General features: G+C 35.7%; 1 protein-coding gene across 12 annotated transcripts in view; it reads right to left on the bottom strand.

Moving 5' to 3' along the window:
• Window positions 1-26,291, bottom strand: part of DMD (dystrophin) — a 1,243,922-nt gene that overhangs the window by 399,061 nt on the left and 818,570 nt on the right. For all 12 annotated transcript variants that reach the window (XM_065859822.2, XM_071812115.1, XM_071812091.1 and 9 more), the window contains 3 exons: window positions 26,100-26,275; window positions 10,246-10,393; window positions 8,844-8,993 (listed from right to left, as the gene is read on the bottom strand). In XM_065859822.2, the coding sequence (XP_065715894.1) occupies window positions 8,844-8,993; window positions 10,246-10,393; window positions 26,100-26,275 (474 nt within the window). The remainder of the gene's footprint in view (window positions 1-8,843; window positions 8,994-10,245; window positions 10,394-26,099; window positions 26,276-26,291) is intronic.

The raw sequence follows: 26,291 nt of genomic DNA, 5'->3' as shown, positions 1-26,291 counted from the left end.
GACAGAGCAGTTGTACAAACTCTCCTCTTACCTTTTGAGAAAGACACAGTAAGAACTAACACAGTCAGCAAGGAATTACTGGGGTTACAGAGGTTGCTGTTGGGATGACAGTGAGGAACAAAAGAAAGAGGAGGAGGAAAGACAGTCAACAAAACCACCAAGATTTATTATTTTGATACACGCTGTGAGAAGCTCATTAGGAACTTGCACAATTTTCTTGTAAGTTATTCCTTTCCTGTAAATTTTTCCAGGTTGATGAGCAACATGGCCCAAAATCCATAAATAACACCACGATGAATTTCCAACTTATCTATATTTAACTTTCATTAAATTTATTATGTTTGCTGTCATTTCTTGTTAAGCCTAAAACACACCTGGAAAACCAAAACTAAGGTAAAACAAATAAAGCTAGAATCTAACATTTATAAAGAAGAAAGAATCCTAACTGTTCTAAATATGCAAAAAACTTACTTGTCTCAAAGGAAAAGAATGAATCTTCAGCAGTATGTCACAAAAGCCCTTGATATTTTGTTATTATTGCCTGATTACCACAGAAATATTTTTATTATCTTAGCTTTTTCCTTGAAGAGACTTCAGAATGACTAATCCTTTCAAATAAGAGTAAACAATATACAGTAGTAAGAGTATTTATTAATACTTAACAAGACAAAGAAAATTGGTGGTGTCATTAATAAAGAGAGCAGTCATATATTGCTCTGCAGGACTCCTGAAATAACGTAAACCAGTATTACTAATCACTTTTACAATACTTTAAACCTTCAGAATGTTTTAATATCACCAAGTAATTTAATTTTACAATATTACTATGGGATAGGGAGTTCTGCATAGGAAAATAGAGCAGCTGGAAAATTAAGCAACTTCTCCGGCATTTTCAGTCCATGGGAAGTGAGAAGGTCAAAATGGTCTCTGTAAAGTAACATACCCAAAGATACCAGCTATCAGGGATTTACAGCATTAAAAACTTCCTTTTTCTGATGCTGTGCTAATGCATCTATTTATTCATGGTTCTTTATTGTCAGGACACCCAACTTTTTGTCTAATTTTTAATTTTGTGCTCATAAATGAGGAAAATATATATTTGAGTTTGCATGTTAATAAATCAAAAATAGACCAATGCAATAAGCTGTGCAAAGCACATGCCTGTGAGGGAACAGAGAAGGGAGCTGGTTATCTTCATATTATGAAAGCTTGGCTGTCGAAGTTTAATGGATGGCTTTGAAGGCTTTTACGAAAAAGGCTTCTCCAGAAAATATTTCAGGCTACATCTAACCTGCTGGACACAGAAATGGTTCTAAATGCCCAGAGGTGAGTCAGTGCCCTGATCACAGCCTGGCCTATGCTGCAATAAGACTTCAGTTTGCATAAGCGGTCCGCTTCATTTCAATGGGAAGGAACCCAGGCTTGGGACCACACTGAAGCTTTAGCATGCTCTTGTCCCCCCCGAAATGGGGGAACCATGACTCTCTAGCGCGCTGTCACACAAATGTGCCACTCTCCATAAGAGAGACACAAAAAAGCCATAGTATGCGACTAAAGAAGGATACATAACAAGCACAACTAAAGTTAAATTTATTTGCATCAGTTTTTACAGATGAATTAATCCCATAACCAAAATTCTTTCCTCAATCAGCTGTTTGCTTCTGCTATTCAAAGAAAGTGGAACTAAACAACGACAAGCCTTCTCAATTCACTTTATTGTCTATGAGACTCACTGGTTTGAACACAGTACAGATGATCTTGTCTGGTAGACTATATTACCTACACAGTGTGGGTGACCAGTATCATCTGTGGTTAAAATATCTTGATATAATTCCATTCAGCCAGATTTTTTTTTCTTTATTCTTACAAAAAACCTTTAGTTTTGTGTTTATCAAAATTCTCTCTTTTGAAGGACTTCAAAACTCTCTGCATTTCCTTTCTACCTCTTTATATTTCAGGACAACACTTTAAATTTCACCAAGGCATAAGAATTTCTTATGCCCTTGTTAAGTGATCTTCAGTGCTTGAAACTCTACTTCAATATGGCAGAATATTCCCCCTCAGCTCCTTGACACAGGATGCTATGTGTTTAAAGTTTATAGTGATTTATATTATTTCTGGCACAATGTTTATATTTAACAGTAATTTCTAGATTCTTCTATTATTAGTCTATATACCATTTCAGATGGTATGTTTTTGGCTTACTACTTTTTCTTCACTAATAGGATCTTCTCCAAGCATCTGATTTTAGGTATCAATAGATGGCTAAATGGACATGGTCAGAGGGTATATAGACCTTTTGTTTGTCCCAAATCATCCACTGGTATGTTCTCATGCAAATGAAACAAAGACGGTACTCACTTCTTCAAATATAATATCTTTTGGATGCAGTATGAATATTGCTCATCTCTTTGAGTTCTGACTGACTGACTCCAGAAATTCACACAAAACTACTCTAGAAACATTCTTACAGTCATTCATCCGCATTTTGCAAGTGAGATCAAACACGCTCTTCCTAACCTCCTTCAATCCAGAATACAGTATGATTGGCTATCAACATATTCTGCACAAGAAGGGACCTGTAATGTTGTAAGAACATTGTTATTATCTATATAATTTGGACCAATAGCAAATAAAAACATGATTATATTTTAAGGGATTTTCTGCATGGTAGTTTTCACTACCTGGCTTCCTATTTAATCTGGCTTTTACATTAAAATTTTGTAAAATAATAAGACTCCCTGGAGCCTATATCTAATATCCTATTTTTCTGGAAAAAAAAACCTGCCTTCTGTTATGATGGATGCTTATATACAGAAGAACTTGGACTATTATTTGGTTCATTCTGAATACATTATTTATTTTTAATAAATATTCTTTTTCATTCACTTTTTTGTTCTTTTGATTTTGTTTGTTTTATCATCTGTGTACCGGGTCACGCACTAAGTCCTGGAAAGGAAAGCAGGTGGGGTTTGGGTATATTTAGGGTTTCTTTCAATATGATGCTTTTGACTTCTATTTCAGAAAAATTATTTTGCAAATTACCTTTGCTTCAAAGTTTTAGTAGATTCAGTGACTGTGTTTCTTTCACTAAATATCTTGAACGAAAAAAGTGAGCTAAAGTAGTTGAAACATGTTTGTCCACCATCACACAGACAAAAAAGAAGACACTCTATGTAAAATTATTTTTGCTTTAAGATTAAAGCCTAATGATTATCTATAGTTTCTCCTTAATGATATTCCAGATACGGGATAGATTACATATTTTTTAATTTCTTCTTTTCCCCCTAGAACTGCTTAGTCTGTTTGGTCTTATAAATCCCAAACAATGAGCATTTTTTAAAAATATACTACAAGATTTTAAAGTCTCTTAGGACTAATTTTGCAGACCATTTCATCCAAATCTTAACCCTAAAACAGACTAGAAGTGAACTGTAGTCTCAGGCTCATCTGTTACCATCTCTGATACTGTAAAAACCTATACTTAACCTTGAGTGTAGATATTCATAATTATAATCCACCTTTGAAATCACTTCAACTAACAGAAACAATGAAAAAAAAATAGACTTCTCCTTATGTTTTAAAACAGTCTCCAGTTCTTTCTGATGACAATCATTAGGATGTCGTAAAGTATAGTATGAAAAGTGGAACAAAAACTAATGTCTGAAGATGCTAAAATGAATAAAATTGCCTCTGATCACTGAGTAGGCTGTTGGGCCAGAAAATTTTCAGAATGAGCATCCAAAAAAAAGAACCAAAAAACCAACCAACCAACCAACCAAAAAAACCACAGAAGGATTATTTTACTTGTTTGGAAGGCAAAAAGAACACAAATAATCATATTAGGCTACAAATGTTTTAGTCTGTCCTTTCTTGTTTACCTTATTTTCACAAGCAGGTTATTATTAATGTTTTCTGAGATTATAAGACCAATTTGCATGGTCTTAAAAAAAAAAAAAATAAGTAAAGCCACTTCTACTTATCTATGGAATTCTTAGTTGAAATGCACAGTCAGTTTCTCTTTTTGCAACCTGCAAAAAGTGTGCTATAAGTGAAAGTACTTATACTTCTTACTAATTGAATGCGAGGTTTTGCCATCTTTGCTCTACATCTGTACATGTTTATTTGAAAATGAGAGAACATATCAATTTTCTTAAATATGGAAAAAACAATCTGATAGCATAGTTCCGGTTGCATTTAAAAGATATATGTATATATGTGTGTAACGTATATGAGGTTTAGCCTATTAGCCTGTTTAGGTTATAAGGTTGTTTGTACTTTTCAACATTGTCTTTAAGAACTTCTTTATTGGTGTAAAGTCTTGAGTGTCTTTCCTGTTTAAATAATATGCTGGAAAAAGGGACACATCAAAACCTTATAGATCCTCATGGACAGAAGAGGTAGACTTTTAAAATCTTACATCATCCTGTACTTAGGAGTAGCAGCTCTTCTACCATAATGTTGCACAACATTACGGACTTGGAACACAAAGATCTTTTCATTGCCCTCTCAGAAACTCAAGAATTCAGTGACAAATAAAATTTATGTTTTCCCAGACTGAAACAATACAAGGGTGGGCAACTGTTGAGAATAAGTTTCTGTTCTCCAGTAAACTGGAACAGGAAGGATCTCCTCAAGTGTATCTGGGCAGCTGGACTCTTCTGTTGTCTTTGCAGCAAGGTGGATGCCTCAGGATACCCAACCATAAGGAGTCTATGAATAATTACTACTTAAGGCAAGTTGGAATACAGGACCTTTAACCTTCTTGTGACTTTGTCTTTCTGCGCTATTTTGACTCATCTGTTTTTCTCTACACTTGATCAACCAAGCTAAGATGACCTATACTTTTTCTAGTGGTACAGAAATTGTTCACAATTTATAGCCATGTCACTCCGCTCCAATTTTTTTTTGTCCATATCAGACAAAAAATTGATTTGCTGTGGCAGTAAACAGTGAAATAGTCTCTTCAGTGTCTAGTAATTAATTGCAATACTAACAGACAAATTAAAAAGTAGCGAAACAAAATGTCTCCATCAGGCACTTATAATAACCTTCTTAATATATACAGTAGATGTGAAAACTAAGGTGAATAAATGAGGAGAATGCTGATTTTGGCATCCAGCTTACTTTCAGATAATCTAGCTCATCCCTCTTGGCTGACACCAGACCAAGAATAACATTAAAGAGTAATAAACTCCTTCCAGCAAGCCTCAGATTCCATGGTTCACTGATCTCAGACCTAATCTATCAATCCATTTACTGCACAGTAAAAAGTAAGAAACCCATTACAGATCTGTTATATGCCATGGCAGGTGGTATATGACAAGAACTGAATTCATCACAAACTCCAGTACCTAGTACCCCTTTTGTATGCTTTAAAGCATCGGGTGGTTAGCTTGCTTGCCTATCACAGCAGAAGACACTTTGAGCTTTGAAAATAAAAGAAAAATTCTTGATGTTAAGGAATAAAAATAATTATAAAACACTTCATTTTTCATACTATTAGGACTTCACAAAGATAGTGTTATTTTCATTTTTAAAAAAAATATTGGCTTTGGAGAGGGTACAATAAGTAAAATCAGGCTAGAATGTAAAAGTCATGCTTTCAAATGTGGGCTTTAATCTTCATTCTCTGCTTAAACTATGTCTAAGCTACCAGCCTAGTAGAATCACTATTCAATACAATTGTCTAAAGAAATGTCATTCTAAAAGGAAGAAAAACTCTTCATCTATCTATTCTCAAGGTCATCAGCACATGATATAAACGCCCAAAAGCAAAGACAATACAGAAGCAAAAAAGCTTCTTTTATGTGACTATCATTCCTTTCATACTTAATTTCTTTTCTCAGCTTATTTCCATTGCTTTAGGGCAACAGTTTTCATGACTGTAAAGAAGGTTTGTACATGACTTATTTCAAATATGTCACCTTGAAGGTTAAGAATCACAGGTGATGTTCCCCATTCCTCTGCTTGGCAGATCAAGGCAAAAAAAGAAAATTGTCATAACCTTAAGAGATATTTGGCTTCATTCTCAGCTGGTGTAAATTGTCACAGCTACTCTGAAGTAAACAGAATTACTCTAGTGTACACCAGATAAGAACCTACCTTACATTATTTATGTAACTGTCATGTATGTTTCATATTTTGAAAATAGTATCATCCTGCAATACAAGATAATCAGAAATGCTAGATTGTTATATGTCCGTTTCTAGCAGAGACACTAGAAAACAATACTAACAGCTAGAAACAAAGGACTAAAGCATAAGGTACACTCTTAGAAGGTGATGGAGAGATAGAAATGCCCCAGAGAAATCTTTTTTTGATGAAGTTTGTTCACTGCGCTTTAAAGAACAAACAAAAAAAATCTCATCAAAATGACTGACTACAGAACCATCCTCAGGTGACCAACCGAAGTTCACCTGATATAAAAATGCCAGAACTGTGAGATTTGGCTCACAGTAAAATATGTGGGTTTTTTGTTGTGTGGTGTTTGTTTGTTTGTTTGTTTGGTTTGTTTTGGTTTTTGTTGTTGTTTTATTTCAGTGCTTATAGATCTATAACTAAAAGAAGACAATGTCTGTCTGTCAGGCCTGCAGACTTTTCAGGGTTTCTAAATTTGTTACAGATGCCAGAGTTTCAGAGAAGAAAGTGAAAAAAATTAATTGAGGCTTTCTACAAAAAACTGTGAGAAGAAGAAAAAAAATATGTAAAAGAAAAAATTAAATATTTTTCCCTTCAGCTTCACTGGAAAAATCCAATGACAGCAACTCAAAATGAGTTTCTAACTTTCCCCTGCCCCCATCTCTCAAGATCATATGGGAAATAGAAAAGCTTCAGAGAAAGAGAACACCTTCAGAGAACATCAGTCTTGTAAATTTCAAACTCAGTTTCTGTTAATTAAAAACAAAATAAATACAAAACCAAAATAAATACAAAGCTCCAAAACAAACTAACCAAAAAAACCAAACAAAACAAAACAACAACAACACCACCACTGCATTTTTCAGATTCCTTAGATTCAGTTACCAAGGGACAGTGAGAACTTCTCAGTTTCATACATCACTATAGGTACATAACTGAAATAATATGGTTAAGTAATGATCTCAAATGGAAGTTTAATTTTCTGGTCTTAGTCTTTTGAAATGGGAAATTACAAGCCTAATGTCTTGCCAGAAACATTATTTAGATCTAGGAGACATTAACTTGTAAACAGAATGAATCACTAAACAGTAGTGTTGTTCCCCTTATTTCATCCAGACCTAACTATTTTCAACAGCATTCACAGTTGCTCTGTGACAAGTAACCCAGATTTCTGGCTCAGCAAGCAGAAAGTGAAAATTCAAGGTTTTTAGGTACATGACTAATCAGTAAAAGCTTACATTCAGAGACAAATTACAGATTTTGTTGACATTTATTTGTTTAATTTTACTAGAAGTAAAATTATTTTTTTTCCTGAAAACTAATGTTGCCCTTTTAATACAACAGCTCAGATACTCAAGTTGCAGTGCCTAAATTCAGCTACGCATAATGCTTACTTCAGCTCATAAATAACACTAGTTTGATCTTGAAGTGTTCTGAATTCTTCTACATACATTGATTTCAAAAACCCATTTGTAGAGAAAGAGATACTTCTGTCCAAGTACCCAAATAATGATTTATGTGTGCAAGTAGGAGTTCGTGAATGTGTTCAATATTTATTATCCACTTTTGCTTAAGCCATTAACTAATATTCTGAGCCTTGCCAAACTATTTGTGTTAGGAAGAAACTAGTGAGAGTTCCACATCAAATAAGTTCCTCTTTATTTCCCAGGTCTGTGCTTGAAATTCAACTGCATTGACAGAAATGTTAACAGAAAACAAACAAACAAACAAAATCCAACAGAATGTAGTATTCTTGACCAGAAACTCTGGCTTGTCTTTTCAGTAAGACACTCAGAATAAGATTTTCTCACCTTTTATTTTTTTTTTCCACCCCAGAGCTCACACGACAAATCCCCCCCTTTGTTTTTTTTTTTTTTCCCTCAGCAGTGTGGTACCTCTAACAAATAGATACCACAGGTTAATTTTCCAGATTCTGATTTTGACATCACTATCAAGAGAAACTCTTCAGCTGATTCTATACTGACCTTTTTTGACCAGACTAATGGTGGTGGTGGTGGTCCTCTGGACAAAACTTTCTACCATTTCTGCTACATGAGGTATGGAGAGCACTCAAATTACCTACCTTTCTTGACTAGGTTTGCTATTCATTGTCATCAGTTTCCAACACAAAAATATTCTACTTAAACAATTAAATACACCAGAATCCTCCCTTACTTCTCTCCCCAAGCGTGAAAATCTCAGAAAGTGAGTGGCACTTTGCTATACAGAAAGCAGAACTCACAGCACAAGGTTGGAAGAATCATGGTGGAACATGAAACAGTGGTTGCAGCTTCCACCTAACGGTTGGGTAGAGGAGAGAATTGGGAAGTGTTTCCATAAAGGCAATCAGCTATTTGTTACTGCCTCACACACCTGAGTCAAAAAAACTGGAATATTCGCTGTACCTTCAAAACAACCAGGCTACAAAAAAGATGCTCTGCATTCCACCCTTAAGCAGCAGACCTCTAGTGTACAGAGTATATTTGGATGCATCATCACCATTTCAGGCATTAACAGTCTTAGTTTGCTGTCATTGTTTCTCACAGCAGTGTATTGTACACATCTTTTCCTTCCTCAGGTTCATTATGCATACAAATGTCTCTTCATACAGAGAAAAATAATACACAGCAGAAAATACATACTGCAAATATTTGCTGCAGATTAAAATTTTATACCACAGCTATATCATTAATATGTCTAACCTTTAACAAGCGATGGTTAGCCTCCTTCAGTGTATTCTCAAACTTATGTTTTTTGTCTGGGTTCAGTGATGCACTTCCAAGTGCTATTCCTCCAGTTTCATTTAATCGCTTCAGTATTCCCTTGTGTGGCGGCAGCTTTTCAACTCTTAACTGGAACAGACAAATACAGCAGTTAAAATGAACTGTGGTAGATTTTTCAGCTCTCTTATCTTCACCTTTATCGATTTGGGTATCAGCTGAAGGAATAAACTCAGTTCAAGACAAAATAACGATGGCTTTCTGAATGTGGAGTGCTAACCACCCTCCCCCCCCCCCCCCCAAGATACTATACTAGTGGATCAAGCCTACAGAGAGTCTTAAAAGTGAAAATAAGGGGTTTCTCAAGTTCTTAATCACTGTTTCATAATAAATTCCGCTTCTTGACACTTGATATCTCATGTGTATGACTTTTGGTGATCTTTTAATATAGAAAAGAGCAAGCACTTTGAAGAAGGGTTTTAACATATTTCATGCTGTGAACACAATCACCCAGATTGTAAGTGGTGAAAAGCTCTCCAAATATAACCTCATAATTAAAAATGTTCAAGTAAGTTTATAAAATCATCAAAAAGTAAAGTCAAAGAATGCAAGGCATCATCTAAATGTACCACTTCTCCATCATGCATGCAGTTACTGCAAGCTTATATTATCAAAGTAACTTTATATTTAAAGTAAGGATGATTGAACTAAAAGACAAAGTTCTTCACGTTTGTGTTTTGCTTTGGTTGGTTGGTTTTGGTTTTGTTTTAATTAACATAAGCAGATAGATATTAAAGGAGCCACACTACAATCCAACTTCTGTTAGATCAATTTATTAGCAGTATAGTGGTCTAAAAGCTCTAGCATCTTCATTAAAACACTCCAGCCTTTAAAAAGAAACACTTAGAATTCTGTTGTTTTGGTTTGGTTTTTAACTTTTTAAAAAAATCAGCTGCATGTTTAGTCTAGAAAATGTTGCAGTGATACTTTAATCAGTTGGTATTTATAATTATGCCTGCAATTCTAGATACTCCTGTGAAATTCTCAATATCATTTTATAAGTGAGAAATTATAAAAGATTAAAAAAGACACCTACAGAGAAATGTTTTACAGATAAAACAGTCAAGTTCTGAATTACGATATGAGGATGAAAAAGATAATGATGAATTACCTAGTGACAGGATAGATATTTTCCTTTCAGTGCATTTTCCATTACTTTTGTGATTTTAGTATGATCATTATATATTTGTACCTGGGTTTTGAAATTCTACTGGTTGATTATTCTAAAATGTTAAATGAATTGTGTTTGATGGCAGAATCCTTCTCTGAAAATAGCTTTTAAATTGATAAAGTAAGAAAATATTAAGAATAAAACTTGCAATACCTTTACTTTGCTAAGGCAGTCTCTTAACTGGTCTTCATTCCCTGGTTCAAGGGAAATACCAGTAATGCTTTCTGCTTCCTCTAACCATAAAAGCAACTTGTTCAAGTCCTCTTGAAATTCAGCTAGAATACTCTTTTCTTCCTCTAGCCTGGAATAAAAACATGAAATTAATGTTTCTGTACATTCATTTTTATGTTGAAAAGCTTAACCATACTACAAGAAAGACCAGGGAAAACAAATACTTATCATTTATATTAATTATTTTAAAAATTGCGCCATAGATTTTTTCATATCAAAATTATCAGACCAGCATTCTTTTAACATGACACTGAATATATTTGAAAAGAAAAATTCAAATTAATAATTTGCAACATCACTAAATTCAGCTTACAGATTACATATGCAAGCGAGCAAACAAGCACATCAGAACTGAAACTAGAGCTCCTCAGACAAGATTTTTCTGTGAGATAACAGCAGGGCAGCCTGGTGTCAGAAGCTAAGAATTCTAGCACCAAATTTTACCAAACTGAATCTGTAAAAAGTGACACTTAAATCCATTTAGACTTATTGTACAAACAGACATTTTGATGATGGTGACACATACTTGGTGTAAAGTATTCCTTTCAAGACTCACAAAATGTAGGTGAAGTTTGTAGTCCATAAGAAAGAAAAGGATAGGCTTTATCTCACCTAACATTAAATATCTACTTTGTCTACACCTACAACCTAGTTGTTGTTTTTTTCACCCAGATTCTCTTCATCAAATGCCAATTAGCATTTCTAGAGTGTAATACATTGAGCAACCTAGTGTCATGGACTATTTCCTTGTCCATGGCAGGGAGGCTAGAACTGTATGATCTCTAAGGTCACTTCCAACCCAAATCAGTCTATGATTCTATGATCTTGGACAATTATGAGAGGGAGAGTTTAATTCTGCAGTTTTTTCTTTTATTAATTAAAGGAAATCCAGATGACCCCTTAAGACATAAACATTGCAGGTGTCTAAAGTCACACAGTATCACAGTATGTTTGGGATTGGAAGGGACCTCAAAAGATCATCTAGTCCAATCCCCCTGCTGGAGCAGGAACGCCTAGGTGAGGTCGCACAGGAATGTGTCCAGGCGGGCTTTGAATGTCTCCAGAGAAGGAGACTCCACAACCTCCCTGGGTAGCCTGTTCCAGTGCTCTGTTACCCTCACTGAGAAGAAGTTCTTTCTCAAATTTAAGTGGAACCTCTTGTGTTCCAGCTTGATCCCATTGCCCCTTGTCCTTCACCACAACTGTATAAGCACATGGAGACTTCAAGTTTTGTGCTTAAGCTTCTGAATTTATCAAAAGATACATGAGAAAAATTTAAAGGGAAGAAGGGAAGAGCACTGGCAGAATGTGCACCCTTTGGGACTGACATTATGGATGGATCTCTTTGGAAGGAGAAAAATTATGTTTTATATAATGTGCTTATAACTTATCCTCCAAACTTATTCACAAAACTGACGTTACACTGAGTCTTACCTGTATGGAAAGATTCAATAATTATTAATGAAAATAAACAACAATTAATGACCTATTATATAATAATAGTCTTTGTTGTTGCTATTATTTTATTAAAGGTAATTGAGATCAAAACAGAAGATGTAAGATCCAACGGAGTTTGAGAGGTTAGGTCATTTATTACCTATGATAAAAGGCTCTATTACAATTTTAAGAATAGAACTCAAAGTTACAGTGGAAAATCAAGGTCAGTATTATTACTATATTATTTCTGAATGCAAAAATGCATTCAAGTAAAATGAAAATGGTTTTAACTTTCTCTGATCTCCCATACTTGCCATGATGGTCAGTGCCCACAGAACACTCTAAGAAGTCAAATGGAATGATACCTATTGAAAACTACACCATAATTTATTTACTTTTTTTTTTTTTTAGGTAACTTTGTTTTCTGTTGGCTGACTTAAGCAAAGATGTCTCTTTAGAAAAGCTATATCAGTTAGGTACAAGCAAAAGAGAATCAATAAAAAGTGTTGGCTTCCCATCATCTAATAAAAAACACTGAAAACAATTATTCCCTGATATACTTGCTTGCACACACACACATGTACAGTCTGATAAACAGCTTAGAAACTGTAGATTAAAAGCTTTTATTCAGGCAGAACAGAAATGTAGACATTTCCAATAGTCAGTATCTATCTTGTAGAAGTGTGTACATCCAAATACCCAAAACATTCCACCCCATATTACGAAAACTAACTTGAAGTCATTAAAATCTTGTATGACCTCTTTTCCCTACATATAATTTCCAGACAACAAAAGTATTCAAGTGACTTCAAGTGTTCCACATCCGAAACACTTATTTACAAGGAAAGAAAGCTGTTTCCTTAATGTTTTAAGTAAAAGCATTTAGTTAGGGGGAAAACAAAGGAAGAACTACTGTAGGATTTGAAAAATTCCTTTTAAATAACATCACACGGTTACAGTGTAAAATGGGAGAAGATTGGTCAGCAGTTAAAATTCTAGTAGTGAAGAGGTGAATGAGCATATAAACTGAATTCAATTTCATTTCACAGCAAAAGAATCATCTCACTTCATGGTATAAGCAAGATTTTTTCATAGATTAAGATTTTTTGAGGAGAGAAAGAGTCTTGCTGTTGGAATGCTGACTGTCATAAAATAAAACCAGGAGCATGAAATCCAACTATTATTTTACACAACTTGCAAGCTAGCTGAAATTTTGCTAATGCTTTACCTGCCTTCCATCTTTTCTGTCTTTATTGCATGTCCTTAGCAAGGCATTCTTCCAAGGTGAGAATTGCTGTACTAGATAAATAAACATTCTATAGGCTCTATAGAGCTCCCTCCACAATAGTAGATTAAGAAACAGAGTAAAGTACCAAAGACAATGCTCTTGACCAGACTTCACTATGGAGCAGTCTGGCTGCACTAAATATGCCACATCTTAAGGAGACCTGAAAAATACGATAGCCACCATGCATGTGACACAGTCTTTCCTGGATGGCAAAAAAAAAACAGGCAAGGAGACATCACTACTAAGGTATTCTTGAAAAAAAAAAAAAAAAAAAAGAGAAGTGTTTCCATTCAATTTACAAGAATCAAACACTTTTTGAATATGCAGTGAATACCTTGGATAAGAAAAACCTTATAAAACAGTATGATGCATTGATGTTTCCAAATGATTATGAATAAGTAACTCACACTTTCAAGGTTTTTTCTTTACAGTATACTTTAAATATGTTCTTGGTTCATTTCTAAAATATGAAGCATTATTTCTTTGTTTACCTTCAAGTTCGATGTTTTTGTAGAATTTATTTAAGCATGTAGTAGTGATAATAATGAATGGGACATTTAACATTCTTCATCTACAATTAAATAGTAAATATTTTATTTCCTGAGCCAATTCACTGCATTTAGATAAGCAAAAAACACTAAGTTCTTCTTGAAATATTGATTGCGAAATATAAATATTCTTAATATATTTTTTCAGTGATTGTGGCCAAAAAAAATATATCTACATATATGGAAAAGCAAGTGCAGAATGTATTACTAAGTATTATGAAATCCAATAATAAATCACACATTCAGTCATAATATACAAAATTCATGTAACAGAGAGAAGTAAAAGGCAGTACAGGTTTAAATGAAGGATTATTTTCCTAACTCAGTTGATATATCCATAGATTTCTATTATCTCATGTATTTCAGATGGTTTGTAGCTAGAATTTTAGCTAAACGATAAATTTAAATTTGTCTCAACACAAGACAATTTTTGTCAGCTAGTGTTCAAGAACTAGAGAGTGAGGAGTCACATGCTCTAAGGGTACAACAGTATGGGTATATAGGGTTTAGTCATCTCTTTTGAGAAACCAAAAGACACTATGAAAACAAGGAGAAGGACACTCTGAAGTGCTTATTGGGAAGCATATACTGATAGGAAGAGAAAGGTGAACCCTATTATACCAGCCTAAGGTCACAGAATCATAGAGTTCTTTAGGTTGGAAAGGACCTTTAGGATCTCCAAGTCCAACCATAAACCTGACACTGCCAAGTCCACCACTAAACTATGTCCCTAAGCATCACATCTACACATGTTTTAAATACCTCCAGGGATGGTCACTCCATCACTCTACTGGTGATAAGAGAAACAAAAATCTTAGAAACCCCTAGGCCTAATGTAGCAAGACTAGGCATGATGTAACAGAAACCCAATAGAGAAACAATAGCTTTACAGAGACCGGACATGAGGCAAAGCCGGATGTCCTTGGTTTGCAAACTGGGAAAGTGGAATGTTCCACTAAATGAAGAAAGAGCTACATGACTTTTGCTGAGTAGTCACACAAAATTACAATATGCATGTTCAAGAAATTAGGTCCATAAGCCAACGCTTGGTGTCATCTGCAAACTTACTGAGGGTGCACTCAATCCCCTCATCCAGATCATTGACAGAGAAATTAAACAGAGCTGGTGCCAATACTGAGCCCTGAGGAACACCACTTGTGCCTGTCCACCAGCTGGATTTGACTCCATTCACCACAATCCTTTGAGCTTGGCCATCCAGTCGTTTTTTTACCCAGCAAATAGTAATCCCATCCAAGCCATGAGCAGACAGTTTCTCCAGGAGATGGTTGTGGGAAACAGTGTCAAAGGCTTTACGAAATTCCAGTTAGGCATCATCCACAGCGTTTCCCTCATCCAATAAGTGGGTCACCTTGTCATACAAGGAGATCAGGTTGGTCAAACAGGACCTGTCTTTCATAAACCCATGCTGACTGGGCCTGATCACGTGATTGTACTATATATGCCACATGATGGCACTCAAGATGATCTGTTCCATGACCTCCCCCAGCACTGATGTCAGACTGACAGGCCTGTAGTTCACTACATGCTCCTTCTGGCCCTTCTTGTAGATGGGTGTTACTTTTGCTAACCTCTGGTCAACTGGGACCTCCCCAGTTAGTCAAGACTGATGATAAATAATTGAAAGTGGCTTGGTGAGCACCTCTGCCGGCTCCCTCAGACTCCTTGGGTAGATCCCATCTGAGCCCACAGACTTATGTGTGTCTAGGTTGTGTAGCAGGTCACCAGCCATTTCACCTTGGGTTATTTGGGCTTCATTTTGCTCCCTGTCTTCTGGCTCGGGGGGCTGGGTACCTGGACCACAACTGGTATTGCTATTAAAGACTGAGGCAAAGAAGGTATTTAGTACCGCAGCCTTTCCCTCATCTTCTGTCACTATGTTTTCCCCTGCATTCACCAGAGGGTGGAGATTCTCCTTAGTTCTCCTTTTGTTGCTCTTGTATTTATAGAAACATTTTTTGTTGCCTTTTATGGCAGCAGCCAGTTTCAGCTCCTGTTAGGCTTTGGCCCTTCTAATTTTCTCCCTGCAAAACTTCACAGCATACTTGTAGTCCTCCTGAGTAGCCTGCACTTTCTTCCAAAGGTCATCATCTCTCCTTTTTTCCCTGGGTTCTAGCTGAAGCTCTCTGTTCAGCCAGGTCGGCCTTCTTCTCTGGTGGCTTGTCTTTTGGTACACAGGGACAGCCTGCTCCTGCGTCTCTAAGATTACCTTCTTGAAGAGAGACCAGCCTTCCTGGACTCCTTTGCCCTTCAGGACTGCCTCCCCAGGGACTCTGCCAATTAATCTCCTAAACAGGTCAAAGTCTACCCTTCAGAAGTCCAAGGTAGCAGTTCTGCTGACCCCACTCCTGACTTTCCAAAAATAGAAAACTCAATCATATATATATATACATACACACATATACTCACATGTATACAAAAACATGAAAAACAAACACCATAAATAGAAAAATAAGCCAATTAACAGCCCTGCTTTCCTGGTGTCTGTCTCATGGAAACCTGCATGACTGTTTTCAAAAATTGTTGTTTGCGAAGGATTTCTGGAAATGCAACCCATATCAATGAAAAGCCCTGATGTTGCTGAGCTCCAGTATTTCTTGTGTTTCTGTACTACCGCTCTGAATTGCTTATGGAGCACTGTTACACACCCAGAAATTCTGGATCTTGGTGATGCATACAGGCTTACCCATTTTGGTTGTTTAGGATATGCAGAGAAGAACCAATTTTACAGCATTACATCTATTACAGTGTTCTCCCCTGAGAACATGTATGTGTACTTTAGATGTCACATGTTCTTCTTAAGACAAAATAGGTTATCTAAAACCAGCTAATCAAAACATTTATGTTTGTGAAACTGAGGCAGATCCTAATCTATGCTGAGATCTGTAGGACTGCAACTATAGAACTGAAGAAAAACTAGCTCCCTGTCATCTTAAAAGCAGAAGCACAGCTTCAAATCTTTCTAAGGCAGTGTCCCCCTTTGTCCCGATTACATGAAAGTCTGGGAATCAGCCATCCAGTGCTACATCATGAACCAAACAATAAAACCTCTCTTCCTCAAACTGAGGAGATTCCCCAGAACCGAAGCCCTCAGCAACATCTTTACTTTTTTTGGTTTTCTGTCATTCCAACTAATTTGTAAAGTGCATAGCTCAGTGGAAGCATTATGTGATGATGCCCTAAGGATAAACCTGAGAAAGATACAACTTTAAATATGTTAATTATGGCACAGAAAAGACGGTGTTCAACTCAATGCACCTGAGAGCAAAATTATTGAGCTGTATACTATTTTGAATGAGAAATCAAAAGGATTTCTCATCTCCTAGCAGAGACAGCAATTGGCAACATTTGTTTTTCATCTTAAGCACGCTGTCAGTTTTACCACCCTTATGAATTCAACTGCAACCCTGAAAACATTTAAAACTTTTCCTCGTCACGAAGGAAAGATTTTTACTTTGATGATTAATTTAAATGTTGATCAGTAGAAATGAGTTTTATTATCTGAGCATAGTGGGATGTTTTTAACCTAAGAATTTCCAGGAATTCTTTTAGAAATGTAGTATCTAGAGATTGATAGATAGATATAGATACAGATATAGTTATATGTGCACAGAGGAATTTTAGAATTCAGACCAAAAAAAATGTTCCATAAAGATCTATTTCCTAAACCTAGGCAGGAACTTAATGTAGTATAGTAATTAAAAGGTCCGCTGCAATTAACGGGAGCTGCAGGTGCACTTCATAATTTACTTTACAATTTGTTCTGGGTCTGCTAGAACATTGCTTCTGTTATAAATAATACCCTGCATGACAATATCATATTATGCAAGCAGCTGAAATAAAGCACTCTCTATATTACCTGAACCAGTTAATCAAATAAAGAGTTTTAACTTGATGACTGATTGCACCTTTTGAACAAGCTGATTCCTATCACCATAATTACATTTGGAACAACAGATACATGTAATTTCTAGGCGTTTAAATTCATGGTGGCAATTACAAATTAACAGTGTATTGTTCTTAAGGGAGTACAGGCTTCCACATCTGAGCCTAAACAAACTGGAATAAGGAGCATGAGCATGACCAGTGGCCTCAGATGTGGCCAGAACAGCTCTTGAGATAGCAGGTGGGAGTACATCTTGCTGGACAGACAGGTGACTGAGGAGTAAGATGTCATTTCAGCATCTGGTCCTATGAAGCCAAGCAGATTCATCTCCAGCACTGATCTTCACACTGTTATATGCTACTGTCTTGTCCTTTTGAACCAGCCTAAGTTCTCAAAGAGCTTTTAAACTGCTTCTCTGTCTGCAAATGGTTTAATTCATTAACCCTGAAATGTAACTCATCTTGTTTGATGAAAAACTCTCAAACTAGAGCAGAGAAGCAGGAAATCTCATATGCATAGTAAATTTTGGTCTTCTACATGACTGCTATTCTCAGGCATTTTACTTTTTATTTTCCATATTAAAACACAGCAGTGTTCTGTTTGTGTTTTGAAATTCATAAGGTCCCTTGGTCAACTATTCTGACTGTACAGCCTTTTATGTGAATTTTATAGACATTAAACTTCTCAAAGTGAATGTATTAATATTCAGTATTTAACATTAAGCAGTAAATTAAATTAATCAAAAGAATTATTCTTCCTAATAGCATTTCGTATATATTGTATTTTGTAGATCAGGGATTAGTTTTCGTAACAGTATTGAACTGAGATCGTAACAAATTCTTATAGTAGTCCACAAAATATCTTGGACAGATTTTTTTTTTACTGTCATGAATCCTTAGTTATAATGGTTAACTGTTACATAATGATTCTTGGCCCATTTCAAGTACGCTTATATTTTCATTTACAGTTTCTAGAAACCATATTAAATGCATATTGCAGCTCATGTATTTTCTCCATAGTCAACAATGTGATACCAATACCATAGCAACCCGTAAATAGTTTGTGAAACATATCAGATGTTTACAGTTTGTAATTGCACACAAGTGCTGTTGGACTTATTTGGGAGGTGTCAGAGACAGAAAATATGCAATCACAGGAGTAGGGCAGATCTGTGCTTGTGACTCATATTCCCACTTGCACTTCCAATAATATTTTGGTACTTTTAATGTTTTTAGCATTCAGCTTTTGACTCTGTATTTATGGTATTTCTAAGATTAGGAATTAGTGCATTTAGCAGCTGTTACTGAGAATTTCAGAAGCCACAAAAATAGTAACTTGACAATTTAGAGAAAATATTTACTAAGAGATGATGACCTTTCTCTGAAGAATGTGCAGATATGTTTCATTTGGGTAGGGAAATTTAAGTAAAATAAATGAAATGAAAATTACTGCAGAAACTTAAGAAAAGTCAGAGGTAAATACTAAGCAGTGAGAAGTTTAGCTGCACTACCTGGAAATACAGTGCAAATTTAAATCAGAGTGATTATTTTCTAGCGATTTACTGTAAGGTATCTGAATAGTCAAAAAAAAAAAAAAAAAACCACACCAGAAAATTCAATATGTCACTAATATTATGCTGGAAAGAAAAGATACATTTATTGACTTAACTAACTGTCATAAAATCTCTTCATCCTAAGCCAGTTTTTAAATTGTAATGGGAAACTAATCACAGCCTTCAAAATACTGAGTGTTCAGGTGAAGTAAACCAATCGCTGGTAGCTAGAGTGTTAAGGCAAAAAAATAATACTTTAATGAAGGTAAGGTATGAAAATATTAAAAATATATTAAATTTATAGCCATTATTTCTTGTTTAGAACAGAAAGCTTGCTTCTTTTTTTTTTTTTATTCAGAAAAGTATTTGAAAGTATTCTGATAAACAGCTTTTGTTCTGTCATTCTTTCCTAATTACTTCAAACTCACTTGAGTAGAGATCTGAACAGTCAGTCTGCAGGTTCAAGCTCATTAAAAGTGCAGATGTGTTTGTAGCTAAAATAATGAAAAATTCTCTTCCATTCAACAGATCCCAATTTTAACAAATGTCAGATTGTGGTGAATAAAAAAAAAAAAACAACCTTATGACTTCTGAAACAGTGAAGGAATCTAATTCCTGAGCATCTGTTTTCAAAAATTACACAAGAAATTTTTAACAAAGATGGAAAATACAAAGGCCAGCCAGCATCACTGTTACAGGTCTGTCGATGACCTCATTTATGAGCCTTCACCCTATCAAGCTCCTATGTGAGAGGTTGCTTCTCCTCCTGATTATGATCCCTTGATTGGCTCTGCCTGGCCCATGCATTCCAGCAGCAGGAGACAAGGTGCAGCACCACACTGCAACCACAGCCCTGGGGTTGTCACCACCTGGGCACTCCAGTGCACACAAGTGCCCTGATGAGAAGCCACCACCTCCTTAAGTCCTTCAAAATTCAAGTGTCCCAGAGACACAACTCAGCACAGACATGCACAGTATAATACGGCCTGATGCACCTCAGGGGACAAAAAGACAGAGATCTTCTGGTGGTGCAGTTGAGAAGATTTTCAAAATTATTGCTGGTGTACGAAGAGGAAGAAATAGGGTTTTTTCCCCCTTTTTTTTTTGTCTGGGGTTAGTAGCATCTATCCAAGGGGCCAGTGGGACTTGCCCTAGACTCCAAGGTCTCCCTTTCTGTTTGAGTAACACTGTTCCAGAGTACAAACACAGACCTCTCCAAAACATGCCACTTGCAGCAAAATGGTAACAAAAACTCAATTAAATTCCCAATTTGCCAGCTATCAGTGTATCAGGCTTTCAATCAAGCTTCACTTTATTCGACTGCCTGGTTTATTCCAAAATTTGCAGTAAGGTAAAATGACTGCATGCGCTAAAATTACATTCTCATCTAATTCTTAGCTGGATGGATTAAACTGCAAGATACAGAAACATTAAACACTGAATTCAAACTTCTACAGCTTTGAAACTCTTTGATAAAGGCAAATGAAAGATAACATCCTACACAAACATAACTCAAGCATAACCTCTTGATCTTCAGTACCAAAGAAAGGAGATTCAAAGCCAATATTAAGTCTGTGCTTTGCCTGGGATCAGCATTCGACCTTTTAAAACTCAAAAACCAGTTTCTTTTTTTTACTGAAGAGCAGTACAGGTTCCTGAAATTGTTTCGTTCTGTATTCTTGCCTGTTTTTATTTAAATTGTCCTTTTATGGTCATGATAATTCTCATTTGATAAATCTCCCAACCTACCACTATGATTAATATTAGTGTCTAGTGAACTTACGATCAGTTTCAGTTATTTCTAGAATTTCATGGGTATGATCTGTTTTACAGTTCTTATGCAGGTATTTTAATGTATATTCCAAATTATTTAGGAAACCTGGATTAATACATTGAAACTCTCAAAATTATATCATGTATCGTCTTCTCTTTTCAAATCAACCAAGCACAGGGTTCTTGATGGTTACAGGAAATATTCTGAATTTACAGTATTCCTTATCAATGCAGTGACAATGATATGTTCTCACACAGAATAAATTAGTAGAAGCAAAGCAAGCAGGCAATCCAGAGGACTATAAAGGCCCACCTTGTGCAAGCACTGGGGGGTGTCCACTCACCAGCCTGAGGATCACTCCATCCACCAGTCTCACCTCATGAAGCAAACAAGACACCAGAGGACACTGCTTATTGCTGGATCCGAGACTACGAACACCATCATGCATAAAGTGAAGCCATAAGGATGGTGAATTTTTTTTTTCTCTCCTTTCTTTACTATACTTCTATTCTTTATAGTAACATACAATTCACAGCCCCACATGTGCCACAAACTTTTTTATGTTTACCAGTTGAACCTAAAATAACATAAATCTTTCTGACACTAAATCATCTGCCAATTGGGCCAAGCTGCAAAACAAAAGCCTTTCATTTACAGACCTTAAGTATTGCGTATACTGTTTTCCAACCAAGTGGACCCATGAACTTGAGTCACCTCTCTCCCCACTCACACCTATGGGCAAGACGTGACAATGCTGCCCAAAATTTCATGGCTATTTTGGCTGCCTCTCCATACTGAGCCTGCAAACACTTTCAGTAATAATGCCAGGATCACTTTCTTGAGTTGTAACTGTCACTTGCAAGCTCAGCATCATGTGAGCATGATATAGCCTGTTTCTCTGAAATATTCATTGTGTCGCATTTATCTATTGCGAGGGCGAAAAATCATGGACTCCACACAATCCAATAAGAATGCAAGCGAAGCCATTTATTACAGAAACAAGACTCCTTATATATGCAGTTATTTCCTGATCACGCGTCCACGCTCCAAGTATGCATTAGCTGATTGGATATTGCCCATGTTCACGAGCTGTCCGTGCGCCTGAGTCTCACTGCTTATAGAACTGTTGATTTACATCTTGTTGAGGCCCTGAGGCTTCACTCCCACAGTGGGTGCTGTTTCTCAGCCTTTGAGCTGACCTTGAGATTCCTTTGGCTAGTTCAGAAATAAATCTCCATCTAATAGAAACCCATCCACACAACAACCTCAAGAAAATCCCTCAAATCTCCCACAATCTATGATGAAGATAATTTGCCACTTGTTGCCTATCCACTCATTCTTAGTTTCTCATGATCAGCTCAGCATTTGAGTACCTGAGACAGCTTAATGTCACAGACATTCTTGGAAATGTCACCATACACCTCTGTTTCTCACATTCATGCACCTTACGAAAATATGTTGTAGTTTCTGTTACTTCTGTTATCTGCCCCACCATCCCCCAGCTAATGAGTATGTTTGAATTCGGCTTGAGAAATATGTCCCAAATGGCTTAGGCTCCATCTTTAAACAGGATTACCAAAATCAAGTTCTTTCATCTTGGTAAGCAACAGCAAAATAAACAGCATCTAAAGTTTCCTTGCTATTTAAATAATGCTTAGCAACATTACACTTGAATTAGAAATCACTGAAAGATTTCATGTCTGGAACCCATTCAGTTGCTAATTTCTTACCGCTTCCTTTATCTTGAGATCTGCTGAGCCAATAAAATCAAATAGAAAACAAAATTTTAATTGATGACTAGTCTTCTGTCTGAACTGCTGAGAATCAGATTTCAAAGCAGAGTGCGATGTATTGACTACAAAGAATAAAAAATTAATTCCATTTAAAAAAATCAGAATTTTTTTTTTAAACACAAGTTTTCTGATTTGTAGAAGATTCTAAGTGTTAATTTGTTGGGTTTTTTTGTAATTAAATTTAATTAAATGAAAATGTCTTACACCCAGTTTGCTCTCCATTCAACACCATCTTTTTGCATTATGGTTTTAAAATATGGTTCTATCACTCTCAAAATTGAACAAAAAACTTAGAATCACCCTCATAATCATTAACTTCTTATAACTGTGAAAATTTTCATTTTTAGGAAAGATAAATATTAAAGAACTATTGAAACTTAAGTGATACAAAAATATAAGCACACTGACTCAAGAGTTGGTTTGGAAAACAATCTATGCAATGGACAATGTCATGACTATATTTGCTCTTTTGGACTGCTAGCAGTGACATCTTGGACAGAAAAACAAACAAACAAGCAACACCAAAACAAACAAACAAAACAAACAAACAAAAACGAAAAAGCCCCCAACAATCTAATAAAAAAACTCCACACAAAAACAAACCCCCAAAAAACAATACAGAGCAAGATCTAGAAGACCAGGGTGTATAGACTGAGGCAGTGGTACAGCTAAAGAGATATTGAAGTTAGTGTTCAGATATCTGGCATGGCTCCTGTTCAAAACCCAGATATGACAACGCAGATTGAGTTCAGGTACATATTTCTTGACATGACTTAGCTGAGCACCACTTTACTGCAATTGCTCGTGGTAGTCATACTCGATGGTAACTATGCAATAGTGGTTATATTAGGATCACTCATACAAACATATGCTGAGACACATGTAGGTGAGAATCTGAGTGAGGAAGAAGTGCAGGAGAAGCAAGTAGAGGTCACTTTCTTCAACTTTTCTTGTTTGCCCCAAGCTTTGTTCTTAATGAAAAATTAAGGTACATTGGGTGACATGGGTTTCAGGTTCTAAAAACCAAGAACTTGACTGTATCCCAAACCAAATTTGAATATCTAACAAACAAGTGAAAGAAGTCAAAGCATAAGAGAGATGAAAATCTCATGACACCAAGGCTATATGAAGACTGCGCAGCAGATAAGCCTACAGTCTTTTCATGCCTAGGATCATCAATAATTGAGACCTAGCCGGAACACACCACATATTCCTGTCAACTAGGCTTCTTTTCTTTAAAAATCCAATATGTAAGAGTGAAAAGATGAGAAAGGAAAAGAAAAAGCATGTACTGGGAGGCAGTACCCATAATGAGGGTAGGATCTGTTTCCAAGATATGGGAGCAAAAAGTGTTCCCTGTCTCTGACACAGCCAGGAAGACTGGGCAATGAATAGAAGTGCAAACTCCTCCATCCTGATGTGCATGGACCTCACTACAGTACATCAAAAGAATTTATATCAGTTTAAAACAATTCTATCTGTATTCCTTCTGCAGCAATGCATTTATTCATGCAGAATTCACTAGGTCTCTGCAATCATTGTTCTCAAAATTACTCAAGTTGTCGTTCCAGAAGCAAACTAACCAGTCAACAAGCCAAACAGACCAAATGGAAGAATACATGTGCAAGTGTTTAATAAAGATTCTTCTTCTAGGGAACATTACTGTATTACTCCCATTTAACAGATGCTAGACTTCCTTAAAATACAGGATGTGCCAAGAAATTCCATATACTGTTAACATCACCTTTGAGCCAAAACAGCATTCAGACACACATTTCTAGTGTTAAATGAAGGAAAGTACAACACCAATCTTAACTAGAACTGGAACATCTTTCATGTTCTCAGACAAAGCTCAACCACCAATCTCTTTCTTCTATGCTTGCTGCAGCAGCTTACAGGGCTATTAAAATGATGTGTTATTGTTTTGTAAGTGTTAGCACTTATGTAAAAAGTTAAGGCTTGGAAACACAGATGGGTTTCCATTGTACAGAAGAACAGCTTTTAGTGTGATAAATAAAGGCCAAGGACTCCCTTGTGTAACAAGTAGCATTACCATCAACACCTGGAAATACAGTAGAAAAATATTTAAAGCATCACTGTAGCTTCTGACAGTTATAGCCTACTTATTGTGTCTTTTTTTTTTTAACATGCTCCAAGAGAAACTTTAATCAATATTAAACTCAATAGCAAGCTTTCAAAAGAGGTGCTGTTAACACGGCAAAAATGCATTTCAATCAGAAAACAATTGGTTGCTTAAGGTGTGAAAGGAACTAGTTTCTCTTTTCAACATGACTTTACTTTTGGTGATTGTTTGTAGTTTTAACTGTTTTGTTCAAAATGCTGAGCCTTCAAGGAGTGCTAGAATAACCACCTCTAAAAAACAGCAGGAGACAAAAGCACAGCAGGAAATCATGGAAATGGAAATGTCTGAGTTCATTGTGATGTAGTTTGACAACTTTGTGAAGAGCAGTAAGTTTATATATATATAGGCATATATAGAGTATATATAGTATATATAGTATATATAGTTTATATTTATATAGTTTATATAGTATATGTATAGTTTATAGTATAGTATATATAGTATATAGTATATGTAGTGTATATATATAGTTTTTATATATATACTCAGGCAAATATTTTCACAGCTTTTACCTCACAACTGAAAACAAAGATAAATGACACATCAGAAGTAAAAAAGTGCTGCATGTTACTAGTTCTCCTAGCAAATGTCAAGTATACCTCAATAAGGAATATTTTGATTTTTTAAAAACATGCATGAAGAAAGCTATACCAGAGACTGTATTTTAAAGCAGAATGTCATGTCAATTTCAGTCTAGCATCTGAGTTAAGACTATATGCCTTTATAAATCTAGTATAAGCTGTAACACAAACCCTTGCCGTATTATCTGTAACTCAACTGCTCTAGCTTCCTGTGACTGCAGGAGAAAAACAAATTGATCCACAAGTGATTACAAAGAAGATTAAATTAACCTATGAAATGCAGATATTAATGGCAGTAATGATAAGAAGTGCATTAGATTAGGAGTAAATGTATCAATTAGCTAAGGTATTATTAGTACTACCGAGAAATATTTTAATTACATATTATCAAATAGAAAGATGTTAAAAAGACTGTACATTACATAAATGAAGCTCCATTCTGTTCTACTTTTAATCAAGCAATCATGTTTGTTTGTTCATTTGTTTGTGTTTTGTTGGGGTTTTTTTGCTTTGTTTGTTTGTTTTTTAACATTAGAAGTGGAATTATAAGTGTGGAATATGGAAGGCAGTGATGGTCACTGACAGGAATAAGTGGAAGAAAGAATTAAAAAAAAATAACATGGATGTGAAATTTTATTATTGACAATTTGTTATGAATACGAGAATGTCAGAAGTTGTGAGCTTCATTGAATGCCAGAAGCAAATCTAAAATAACCAATTAAAATTTCACAATAGTTATCCTCTTTTTTAACCTACCTCTTTTTCTTCTCTACCAATTGTTTGCAGATCTCCTTCCACCGGCTGTTCAAACTTTCCAGTTGTTCCTTCAGCACCTTAGCATCTGCTGTTGACGACTGCTCAATAATCTCTTCACCGGTTACATTCAATGCTTTGAGAACAGTTTGCTGTCGCCCAATGCCATCCTGGAGCTCCTGAAAAATACCAAAT

This window comes from Patagioenas fasciata, chromosome 1 (assembly GCF_037038585.1).
Source record: "Patagioenas fasciata isolate bPatFas1 chromosome 1, bPatFas1.hap1, whole genome shotgun sequence".
Taxonomy (NCBI): Eukaryota; Metazoa; Chordata; class Aves; order Columbiformes; family Columbidae; genus Patagioenas; species Patagioenas fasciata.
This window is presented reverse-complemented; position numbering and strand designations above follow the sequence as displayed.